The sequence below is a fragment of the Epinephelus moara genome, chromosome 14, assembly GCF_006386435.1.
Source record: "Epinephelus moara isolate mb chromosome 14, YSFRI_EMoa_1.0, whole genome shotgun sequence".
In the NCBI taxonomy this organism is placed as follows: domain Eukaryota; kingdom Metazoa; phylum Chordata; class Actinopteri; order Perciformes; family Serranidae; genus Epinephelus; species Epinephelus moara.
Genome location: NC_065519.1, coordinates 22,255,380 through 22,268,054, shown reverse-complemented (window position 1 = coordinate 22,268,054; position 12,675 = coordinate 22,255,380). Strand labels below are relative to the sequence as shown.

The following is a 12,675-nucleotide window of genomic DNA, read 5'->3' as shown; positions in this document are numbered from 1 at the left end:
ACTGCATATCTGTGTGCAGCAGGAGGGGTTACAAACATCAATCAAAATTCTCCCACATTCCAGACTTCTAGACGTACAGTAAAGTACAGTACAGTACATCATGGAACACTCATCTAATTGAATCTTTGCCCCATGTGGGTGGCACATCAGAGGTCACCACAGCAAATTTGGTGAATCAGTATGTATCAGAGTGTGTCACATGTATTTAACTTAAAACACACTCACACTCTCTCTCTCTCTCTCTCTCTCTCTCTCTCACACACACACACACACACACACACAAAGTTTTGTAATATTGACACAGCACCCACCTCACACAGATAAAAGCGACACGCTGAAGGGATTTCTCAGTAAAAACCTGAAGACCAGACGGCTATCCAGACATGAATTTGAATGATGATGGCGGCACAGATGGAAAAAATTCACACCGTAACACAGGAAACAAAGGTAGGCTTGCATTATTAAAACTGTCCACATAATGATCTTTGAAAACATACTGCTTTATTATTTGTTGTTCACTTCAAGCTCACACCAGTGTCTGTTTGTTCAGGATCTATGTGCACAGTCAGAGCTGGGTCCAGAAGTCTTCCTCGGTATCCGCTGGTTATCATTTGTTTAGGACTGCTAAACACTATTCTGATGTTAACTGCTATTGTTATTGGAATTTTCTGTGAGTACAACAGATCCAATGAAGGTGTCGTATATCCATACTTAACTTGCTGATCAGTCAGTCTGGGGAAAACTGTATTAAACAATTCATTAATTAAGCTACGGACATATTTACCAAGCTCAGACAATTAACTATATTTACCCTTTCTATACCCAATGCTATGACTTGGTAAATGCATACAATGTTTTATGTTAATCACATGTAAGATGAATAAAAAGGGTCCCTTTTATCTCTGCTGATCACAGGTGGCAACGTCAGTGAGGAATCTCATCCACACCAAATAACAGCAGAAGCGCTCATTGTAGAGGTGAAACAACTTCAGAAAATGCAGACCGAAGCAATTAAAGCTCACGAAGAGACCCAACAAGCATTAGAGGAACAGCTCAGGAGCCATCAGCAACTAAAACTGCAGTTAGAGCAGAACAAGACAGCCAGTGACGGCTTTCAGAGGCAGCTTGAGATACTTCAAATGGAGAAAGCAACACTGCAGTCCAGTACATCTGATATTCGTGAGAGCCGAATCCATTTTTTACATTTGGAATCAAACATTTTTCTGTTTCTCGTGACTTTAACTAATTTTCTTCTTTCAACAGGGGGAAATTGCGGACGATGCCAGTCAGGGTGGCTCTTGTTTAACACATCATGCTACTTCCATTCTATATCAGCATCCAATCCTAGAAAGAACTGGACTGACAGCAGGGCGGACTGCATCAGGCGTGGGGGCGATCTGGCTGTGATTGATAGCTTGGAGGAGCAGGTGAGTCCAGTATGTAGATAGAAATAAGACACGAAGGAGTGGGTAGATTTATTGTTGATGTCTAAATGTACACAAACAGTCCTAATATACAGCATGGATACTGTAGTGCAGAGAAACTGAGAGACAGGCCATGTGGCAGTGTTTAGAAGACAAGTTACTGAAGTTTGGTCCACTAATTTGTCCTGCTTACCAAACACAGTCAGTGTTGCAGTTTCAGTGGAAACACGGAGGCAATTAAGGTAATTATAAGGAGAGTAGAGTAGTATAAGGCAGTGGTTCCTTAATCTTGGGGAATGGCATCCTAGGACATGCATGGATAGAATAATGAATGGGCCATCTGGGCACAGGCCCAGGGGCCCAAAGTATCAGCTGTTGTTACAATGTTTTGTAATGTTACAAAAACAACAGCAGAGATTAGCTGAGTGGGTAGGGTTATCCACTGGTTGACGTACATAGCTAATTTTAAACACAATAAGTTATTTAGCAGTCATCAGTTGAGAACTCGCTTGGCAGCTAAGACATAGGCGTGGATGGACAGCGTCATTCAACCAGGTGACTCAACCAGGCAGACTCTTTTTAAATTGATCTGGCAGAACGGAAGAATCTGTCGAGAGAAAGGGAGGAGGTGTGTGCTTAATGGTAAATAAGGACTGATATGGCAACATAAATGTGAGGTGCTGTCTTGTTACTGCTCACCCTGTGTCACAAGGAGAATTAACAGTTTGGATCACTGCCATACGCCATTAAAGGGTGGTTGCAGAGCAGCGCTGCCTGAGTACGGGAGGAGCGACCATGCGGCTGTCTTGTTGAGACTGAGATATGCAAACATACTTCAATGCATCCCCAGTGATGCAAGAGATGGAGCCAGTCAAAGGATAGAGCACATTATTATCTGCTAGCTTAATGTCTGATGTCAACCAGTAAGAGATCATGTCAGCTGTTGCCAGATCTCTTGAGAGTGTGTTGCGAAAAGAAAGACATGTCTTGATCTAAGTTATCTTTCTCCTGATTTGTCAGTCTGAAAAATATCATTTTAGTGTCTTATCTTTTAGTGTGTGTTTAGTTATCTTGTTGGGGGGCTCCAAAAAGTATTTGCAAGTGGCAAATCAGGGCTGAAGTTGTCTAATGTCAACTAGGCTTAACGTAACATGCTTCTTGTAAGCTGAGGATGACATCACTGAAGCTTTGAGGATGCTTTCAGATAATTTTAGAGTAACAGAGGAACAACAGAAATGCTTGACTAGGTTTGTGCTTGCTTCCAATTACTCAAAAGGAATCACAATAAGAAACATTCCAGAGCTGAGATGGCACATTTTGACAAGTACAAGGCAGAGAGTAACAAGCTACCACCTACAGAGGATGCATTGAAACAGCTTATTGATGGGGGAGCTACATGTGCAAGCTCGAGTTTGGGGCCAGACAATCAGTCAGCAGCAAGTAACTTTGAATCCCCTGCAAAATGGCTACATGGATGTTAAAGGCCAGTTGAGACCCAATACCACTTTTATACCACCTGCTCCTCGGGCCATCACTGAAATGGTGGGATGCCACTGCAAAGGAGATTGTTCAACACAAAGATGTTCCTGTAGGTCAAGAAACGTACAGTGCACTGACTTTTGCTTTTGCTATAAACAATGTGAGAACGACCAGGACTCAAGATCCAAAAACCAGGATTAAGATGAAAGTGATACTGAAGATGAGGAATGACATTTTTTGAGTTTACAATCACTGAAACAAGAATTACCACCTCTTGGTTGTACGCCTCCACACACCAGTCAAGTTTCTCCCACAGTTTCCATCTATGTCTGTGAGAACACGGATAGACTCACAAGTCAGTCGTTAGACACTTTGCTTAACTAAATCAGAAGGTGGAGATCTCTGATTGTCTGGTGGCGAGACTAGAACACGGATCCTCCACACACAGGAGATCTCTACAATCAGCACAGTTTCAAGATCAGTCACCAATTCAGTATCTGATCAAATGTCTCAAATCAAATTGAAATATTATTATTGGTGTGTTAATGTAAGCAGTGTTTTACTGTTATCACGGCAGGGCTACTTGTACTTGTTTGATATAACGTTGAATAATGGACACAAAAGTCTTTGCAGAGCATTATGAGGTCACAGTGACCTTGACCTTTGACCTTCCACCACCAAATTCAATTCAATCATATCCATTCGTTCACTTCAACATATCAGACATAGCACCCAAGATTTATCTGACACATGAAATTATCTGCTATGAAAAGGGGCGAGCTGTAGATGATTTTAGGTTTTGCTTACTTGCTTTCTTCATCATCTCATCACTTGCTATCTGGGCCTGCACTGGTAATGAATATTGTCAAGGTAAACCTTTAACTAACTCATTGTGATGTTGTTAAACTCTGTTTATTTAGCTCAATCTTTTTGAGTACCTACCCAAACTGGATAAAAGCATTCGCCCATGGTGGAGAAAGCCAGGGACTTGGATTGGCCTGATCGATTTTCACGGAGAAGGCAGTTGGGTGTGGATAAATAATGTGACACTTCACAATCAAGGGTAAGAGATTTTAGACTCACTGTGTAGTGTTTCAGTGTTTAATGGATCATTTGACATTTTGGGAAACACACTCATCCCCTTTTTGACGATCAGTGCAATGCTTATGTCTCACGTACAGTAAATATGCCAGCAGGTGATTAACTTAGCTTAGCATACAGACTGGGAGCTGGGGAAAACAGCCAGCCTGGCCAAATTTGGGTCCAAGATAGCTACATTTGTTGCTCACGCTGTTTACAATTGAAACTCGAATCACGACTCGCGGTTATATGCTTTCGAAAACCAGTCAAGTTGCAGTTACAGTTTACAATCGTGTCTGTCCAGACTAATTTGTCGCCATGACAGTGGACACTGCTTCACATATAGATGTTGCTGCAAAGAAGCTACGTGTTCTAAAACACGGATGCTTCACACACATCTTCAACCAGGCAGCACATAAGATCGATACAATCAGCACCTGAAATTAAGAGTCACCAATTCAGCACCTGACTCTTGACATCACTCTTGACCCACTAGAAGTGCATGGCAACGTCTTTATTTGCAGGGACTCTGCAGCCCTCTGTCTGTATCTTCATATTTTCTTCTTATTTTCTGTGTTCGATGGGATGTTTATGGGTGTGTACCCCCACAGTGTTTAGGTGAGGTTGTGGCTTTATAGGTGCCAGACTCGAAGCAACAAGTATCCAGGAGACACTGGGCCATAAAATGCGAATATAGCGAGGTGAAATGGCAAACAACAGTGAATGAGGTTGGCAATTACTTTCACTTTCAAACAATAACCGACAGTCCTGCATAGTATACCTTTAAGTAAGCTCATCAAGACAAATTCCAGTCAACCATGTTGATTTGGCAATATAGTACTGAGTTTGGCTCAGTCAATGTGCCTTGCCAAGCACTAGGTGCATATGTAACTCCTCTAGGAACCATGTTTACGCTAAGCTAATTGCCTAATGACTCTGGCTTCATATTTAGTTTGGTGTCGATCTTCTCCATAACCAGAAAGGCTCATTAACCTTGTATATAATCTTAATAGTTGTGAAATTAGGTGCCCATTAAACCACAAGCTACCTCTTCTTGTACATTTCAAAAGTACAATTTAAAGGTCTTTTAAGTGCATAATCACATGAGAATAATACTTGTCGTGTTTTTTTAACCTTAAAATTAGCCTTTTACCGCTATAGGCTAGTGCGGGTCTTTGTCTACGGGGATTGCCACATTGCACCGCCATGTTTCTACAGTAGCCCAGAGTGAACAAACTGCACATTAGCTCTTGATAGGGTCATTTGAGTTTTTGTGTCTTTGTGTTTTCGCATCAGCCACTGTAGTTGACAGCCCCTCTGTGTCGGAAAAATACAGATTTTTTTTCACATGAACCTGTTTTATTCAGTGTTTTTACTGGTTTAATCACCAGGTCTGTTTGTTTTAAAGACGTGAAGAGATTCTCAAATGTATTTCATATGATAATTACCGGCACATTGTGAAAAAAAGAGTACAAAGGTGTGTCTAAAGATTCTTTTAAAAGATGTAGATTATTACTATTAGAATTGTGGTGATAATAATAATAATTATGATCATTATTAAGTATAACTTGGGCCTTGCTTTAGGTACTGGATACCAGGCCAGCCCAACAACCACGGAGTAGGTGGTCAACGATGTGGAGCAATTATGAACATTGAGAACCCAACGGCAACGTGGTATGATGCAACCTGCCCAGTTGAAAAGGAATATTTATGTGAAATGGAACCCAACTAGCTGTGGAGAGCACGGCGGTCCGTATCCAGGCTGAGTTTTAGTCTACTCATGATGTGATGCTCTTGACTAACACACTGATGCTTTTCATGAACACTATTAATACAACAGATGTTTTTTTCATTCTTATTCATGTTTATTTTCTGTTGCCATAACTTCTTTTGTCACTGCTTGGTTAAAACTCTTTTAAAGTTGGTTTATTCTTAGCAGTGGTGGAAAAAGTATTGAGATGTTTTACTCAAGTAATGAAGTTAAAAAAAAAACTCTATTAAAAGTCCTGCTCTGACAAAATGTTACTCAAGTAAAAGTAGAGAATTATTAGCATTAAAAGGTGGTGAAAGTATGAAAAGTAAAAGTACTCGTTACGCAAAATGACCCCAGTCAGAGGGTTTTATATGTATATTATTGAAATATTATTATTGGTGTGTTAATGTAAGCAGTGTTTTACTGTTATCACGGCAGGGCTACTTGTAACAAACTAGTTTAATTTATAAGCATGCATAATAGGTTTTAAATTGATCAAATGTTTTAACTGTTAAAACGTGACTTAAATTTAACTGGTAACTAAAGCTGTCAGATAACAACTATAAATGTCATGACATGACAGAGGACTTGTCTTACTGTCTCTGTTATTCCTGTGACTTGTCCTCTGGCAGCACCAGTCAGTCCAAAATTTTTTTGTCCAGTACCTGCAAAAGTAATGACATTCCCATCAGCCTCAGGTACACTTTGCATTTGGGAGTAATTAGCAAATGTTAGCATGCTTAACTTTGTTGGTGAACATGGCATTAGCATTGCAACTGTGTGCATGTTAGTATGCTGAGATTTTTATTGTAGTCTTATTATGATGTAACCTTGACATACAGTGCATGTACAAAAGAGCTTTGGTTCCTAAATGTGTTTTTTCTGTGTGTAAATAAAGTCTGAGTGAATGAATTACAAAGTGGCACTTATATGTGTGAGCAGCAGGGGGTGCAAATATGTCATTTATGCCATACAGCCTCCTTAATAACATTGGCTAAACAGGGCCTGCAAATTGTACCTCACTCAAGACTGAAAACACAAGGGGTCTGTGCATTTGTTGTCCGGGGGTACCTTGGGGGTTAGGTCAGCAAACAGGTCAGTTAGGTCAGCATCAAATGCTTTAAGTCACAACTGAAGACCTTTCTTTTTAATATGTGTTTTTATACTTGAGTCATGGACTCGTGGAGCTGTGAAGCTACTTATTGTTTTTTATTGTGCTATTTTCTCCTGTTGCAATATTTGTGCTGTACTCATTTTTGCTCTTTTAACCTCCTTCCTTTTGTACAGCACTTTTGAAAGATGCTATATAAAATACAACTTAACTTAATGATTAACTTACTTATGCAACTTCTGTGAAACCTTGGCTTTAAAATAAATCCACTCCCGAGTCAATCATCCTTCAGGCTGCATTTTGTTAAAGTTCTGTCCACAAGTTACACAAGTCTTCCTGTGCGTCCTGCAAGCATGCATCATAACGCTGGCAATGCAAGGCTTAATTTCAGGGAAGGTGCGTTTCTGCTGATGTCCAATATTTGTCTTACACAACAGTGTTTTTCAGCTGTACCAGCCAATAGGTCATGGCAGTTGTTTAACTGAAACTGGCTCTTTGCCACACCTTCGGGAGCTGTGATTGTTGAAACAGCAGGTTTGCACAATGACCCAGCTGGGAACCTTGTAGCTCCCTCAGAGGTCTCTTGGAGGCCTTCTTTTTTCACACAAGTTTTTTAAAAAATTTTTAATTACAAACTGTAGGTGTAAAAAGGTCCTCTAACCTTTTTACACCTGCAAAATGTCACTCAAGTTAACACGTACTGATCAGGAAGAGACTTAAAATGACTACAAAAGGTACACAAATGAACTACCAAAACAGACAAAACAACCCCAAAGAGGCACAAATGGCCACAAAGACATAAAAATGACTACAGAGAGACACAAAACGACAACAGAGACACAAAATTACTACAAAGACACACAAAATGACCACAAAGAGACACAAAATAACTAAAAAGAAACACAAAATGACTACAAAGAGACACAAAACGACCTCAACGAGGCACAAAACGACCACAAAGAGACACAAAACAACTTTTCATCGTTTCAATAAATGAAGAGAATGAGTGGAGTTGTCCAGCGTCCTGCTTCAGGCAGGCTATGAGGCTAAAACTCAACATTAACTCGACAATAATGAAAATAAAATGAGTCCAAGAACTGACCCCTGAGGCACCCAACATGTTAAAGAATTTCTGGTTGGATAAATAAAATGAAAAACAGTTAAATGCAGCACCAGATATCCCAACCCATTTTTTCCACGGACTGTCAAATAAACATTTTCTCACATTTAGTTTTAATGTTACTGCTGGATTTATAGAAAGAAGCACTCGCTTTCAAACTCACTGTGCAAAAACACGAGTGACTGACTGGGCCTGTCACACTTTGTTCTGCTGATAGCTGCTGTTGGAGTCAGGGTTTGTGTAACTGATAAACAATTTCATTTCACTCTTCTGTGGAATATGACTTACATCCGATAACTCAATGACACCTTTCCCCTGAAAAAAAAAAAAAATAACTTCCTGTGCAAAACTTTTAACTATGTCAGCATACTTTAGAAAATGTTTTGAGCTACATTCAATGCAGAACAAGATTACTACATATTGTATATAAAAACATTTGTTTCCAAAACTTTAATATTTATGTATATTATTTGGCATGGTTTTTAATGCTTTAGGGATTGCTTTTCTGTTTAGCTTTATATTTCTGTCAACATTATCAATAAAAATCTGTGGGCAATAAAGATGAAAAATGTCGGGGTATAGGCTATGTCAAAAGAAGACATTCCTGCATGGCGAAAAGATGCAAATTAATGTTATACTCTACATAAAACATTTTAATGAGAAGAATATATTTGAATGTAACCCCTTTGTAATAATGAACATTTTGATTAGTAGCTGTAATTTAGGTCCTGTTTTAGGTCAGATTTCAAATGAAAACGGTAAACTTTTGTTGCGTTTTGGCTAATCGTTTACTCGACAGCGGCATTTTGGGTGCCTGAAAATGCAACGTTTTGAAAATGGGGAGAGAAAGTCGACAATCACCACAACAATGGCCGACTCCTGAGCTCTGTTTGTGCTGCTCACCCTATTGAATTTAGAAATGCTTCTCCAGCAAGGTGTAGATTTACAACTCCACCTCGTCGTCCGTCCAGAAAAACGTTTGTGCGGTTGCCATTTTGTCATCCCGCCAACTACTGGCCTGGCATGTATACTACAGCGTTTTTGGTCATTTTTGCGGATCCGTGTGCAAAACATTGTCGTCTGAACGCGGAACTTTTTTCAAAATGAGAATGAGAAACATTTTCATGTAAACATGGCCTTAATTACATGTTTTTTCTCTGTAACTGATTACAATCACATTGTTTTGTAGTTTAATTACATTTAACTGCTTACATGTAACTAGTTACTCCCCAACACTGTGTAGGATATAGTGGCATGGCGCTGATGTTGCAGATTGCAACCAACTGAGACTTCTATGTGCCAAGTGTGCAGGAGAACGATGATGGTTGACGCAAAAACACGACTGTCCCTATAGTGCCAGTGTTGGATTTGTCCGCTCTCGAAACAACATAGTGGATATTCTAATGTCACAAAAACACAACGATTCTTAGTTTCAGGTGATGATACACAAATGAAAACATAGTTATGAATATCAGGTGGGGGTGGATTTACAGCCAGACACACCCCTCTCCTTCACAGATATAAAAGCAAGGCACAAACAGATGAGTGGGCAAAGCTGCAATGCTGCAATGGCGAATCCACAAAGCAGGACAGAGGATGGGCAGAAAATATCATTCATACAGAGGCTTTCTCAGGTTTTCCTCAACACTGGTGTAAATCTTCAGTTTCGCTATAAACAGTTTGGACAAGGTACGACTTCAAAATCTTTGACAGTGTCTGACATGTTTCTTACTCCCTGTCCACTTTTTCCCTCACAGGTGTCTTTTTAACTCTTTCTCTCAGCAAATGAACCTATGGTTTTAAGCAGTTTATAGCAGTTTTATATTTTATATATATAATTATTTACCACGCCTCAGTGATTGTAGCTTTAAAGTAATATTTATCATAGTCATACTCTTCACTTCTATATAATCATTATGATTTACAATATTCACAGGTGGAGATGGATCTAACCGACTGGTTTTACTCTGTCTGGGTCTGTTGAACATCACTCTGCTGATAGCTGCTGTTGTTATTGGGATTAACTGTGAGTATTACAGTAGACAGAAAGTTTCATTTCCCTCTCTGTGGAATTTCACTTACAGAAACTTTTGACTGAAAAAAGATCTTGTGCAAAATCTTACAATAATTTCAAAATGCATTAGAAAATGTTTTAAGGTACATCCAATGCAGAACAAGCTTTATTAAAATGTTCATATGTATAAATATTCCATATGATTTTTTTATGGTTTTTGTTTGTACATTTTTCTCTAATGATAAGATTAATTTTCACATACGTCTATCCTTTTTCCCTCTATACATTTTACTTCTATTTAGTAGAATGTCATGAATTACAATATACAACTTCATTGTCCACTGTGCTACAAATATGCCTTCGACTACATTACTGCACACAGTTTTGACACAGTTCTCGCTGTCTTTGTGACAATATGTTCACCGCTCTTCAGGTGCCAAAGTCAAAGAGGGTTCCCTCCGGGTTTCCCACTCAGCTGCAACACAGCTCATCGATGAGCTCAACTATCTCCATGGCAACTACAGCGATGTGATCAAAGCTGAGGAGGAGGCCAAAAACGCGTTAGAGAGCGTGCTCAAAAACCACACACGGATGAAAGAGAAAATTGAGCAGCAGAAGACCATCAATGACAATTATCAGAAACAGATGGAGGCACTGCAAGAAGAGAGCAAAATTCTGTTGTCCAATGTTTCGGCTTTGGGTGAGAAAGAGTCGTAGTACATATTTTTATTTCATCTGTTAACTTAGAATACTGAAAAACATCTAAAGTGACAAGAAATCTTTTGTTTCTCGCAGAGGAACACTGTAGCGGATGCCCCTCTGGATGGATTCCTCTCAACTCATCCTGCTATTTCTTTTCTTACACTGAGTCCCCTAACGTTGAAAAGAACTGGGAAAAAAGCAGAGAAGACTGTAAAAGTCGTGGAGCCGACCTGGTTGTGATTGATTATCCGGAGGAGCAGGTGGGTTGAAAACAAAAAAAAGACACAGAGAAAGAATGTAAAAAGTGACAATAATAATAAATAACTAAATTCATAAAAATAAGTATTTATACATTTGGATTTTGTATTTGAGCCCTTAAAAACTCAATTTCTTTGTGTGCTCACACAGAATTTTGTGAGTCACACCATTGACCATATGATGGCTGGCGGCTTCTGGGTTGGTCTCACTGACATGAACACAGAAGGGAAATGGGTCTGGATTAATAATGTCACTGAGGTGGAAAATAGGTGAGTGTTGCTGTATTATTCCCTTAATGCTGTAGTAACTATTGATTAATATTTTTGATTGCTTTTGTAATTGCTGATGTCATTTTCCAAAGGTACTGGATGGATGGAGAACCAAACGACGTTGGATACCATGGAGAAGACTGTGCAATGGTAATTGCTAGCCGTATGACTCCCTGGAAGACCCGTAACGATGCCAATTGCCGCCATTCTATGAAATGGATATGTGAAATGACATCAAGATAGAATCAGGAAGTTCTGCTCAAGCAGAAAACACATTGTTTTTATTGTTTCATTTTTTTTTAAAGAATAAAACCATTTAAAGATTTATCTCATGTTTCTGGGAATTTTTTAGCAACAAGTCCTGGTCAGGCTGAACTCTAACTTTCATGATGATTTAATGCTGTCATTATTCAGATGTTACAGAATGAATTGCACTGTTGGGGATCATTTATCAGGCCAAGCAGCAATGACTGTAACTTTAAAGTCATATTTATCAAAGTTATAAATACATGATTATCTCTTTAATCCCTTTTAAGATTTGGAAAATCTATTTAGTTATTTATAGTCTGATATAACCCTATGTGGGGGTCTGAACTCCAGAACTGGTAATGAAATTAAGTTAAGCAGAGATAGTTGCCAGTTTTTTACAGAAGAGAATATCCCCTTTTCTGTTCATTTCAAAAGAAGAAATTATTACACATCCATAAACACCCACGAGAAACATCTTCTCCAGCTCTGTCAGTGGCTAGGTCTGTACATCATCAATGGGAGGCTGAGAGGGGACTCCTTTGGACAATTCACCTATAGCTCTTATTTAGGCAACTGTACTGTGGACTCCACTGTGACAGATTTAGATGGAAGCTTTTCCAGATCCTTCACTGTCAAATATCGACCTTTTTCCACAGCAGACATTTTGACATGTCATAATAGGAGACGCACAGGTGTATTTAATAACATTAATGAGAGCTGCATTCCATTTAGCAGAGGCCATGGTGCTGTGCATGCCATCTTACTGGGATAGCTTACTGGCACACTTGATGGCAAGGCTGTAGCCATGGAGTCAACACTGGGGGGGGACCAAATCTGCATGCCCCCCCAACCCCCCAAACACACACCCTTACTTCCTGCCATTGAAATTCTAAAGTAAAATATGTACAAATTCACTAACGTTTCTTTTCTTTTTTTTTGAATGTCTAACACACCAAAGTGAACATGGAAGAAATATTATCAGATAACAAGTGGTGTCTCTTGCTCAGATAGCCTACAAACCATTTCTGATCTGAATGACAATAATTCTTATATCAAGAAACACTGACTCATTTTTTGCACTAACACTACCGTACCGTATAACTAACGTTACTTCTATAATCTGACTGATAGAGTAACGCTACTCATTTTCTCACTGCTCTTAACTTACTTTGCTTCTTTTCTGAAACTGGCCAAAAAAAAAAGCCGAATGTCTCTG

General features: G+C 39.2%; 1 protein-coding gene across 1 annotated transcript; it reads left to right on the top strand.

Annotated features, from left to right (window-relative positions):
* The first annotated feature begins 230 nt into the window (after window positions 1-230).
* LOC126401154 (CD209 antigen-like protein 2) lies at window positions 231-11,537 on the top strand. The gene is made up of 11 exons (XM_050062260.1): window positions 231-447; window positions 551-670; window positions 916-1,179; window positions 1,264-1,427; window positions 3,824-3,966; window positions 5,568-9,656; window positions 9,904-9,993; window positions 10,415-10,681; window positions 10,777-10,943; window positions 11,092-11,210; window positions 11,303-11,537. Exons 6-11 carry the CDS (start codon window positions 9,509-9,511, stop codon window positions 11,451-11,453), a joined length of 942 nt encoding a protein of 313 aa, XP_049918217.1. The 5' UTR covers window positions 231-447; window positions 551-670; window positions 916-1,179; window positions 1,264-1,427; window positions 3,824-3,966; window positions 5,568-9,508; the 3' UTR covers window positions 11,454-11,537.
* The last annotated feature ends 1,138 nt before the right edge of the window (window positions 11,538-12,675 follow it).

What these genes read in the sequence shown, in the direction of transcription:
- LOC126401154 (XM_050062260.1), top strand. Translation starts at nt 9,509, where the DNA reads ATGAGTGGGCAAAGCTGCAATGCTGCAATGGCGAATCCACAAAGCAGG. An exon ending in CTATAAACAGTTTGGACAAG is followed by an intron (nt 9,657 to 9,903) that starts GTACGACTTCAA and finishes CAATATTCACAG; the next exon opens with GTGGAGATGGATCTAACCGA. An exon ending in TGTTGTTATTGGGATTAACT is followed by an intron (nt 9,994 to 10,414) that starts GTGAGTATTACA and finishes ACCGCTCTTCAG; the next exon opens with GTGCCAAAGTCAAAGAGGGT.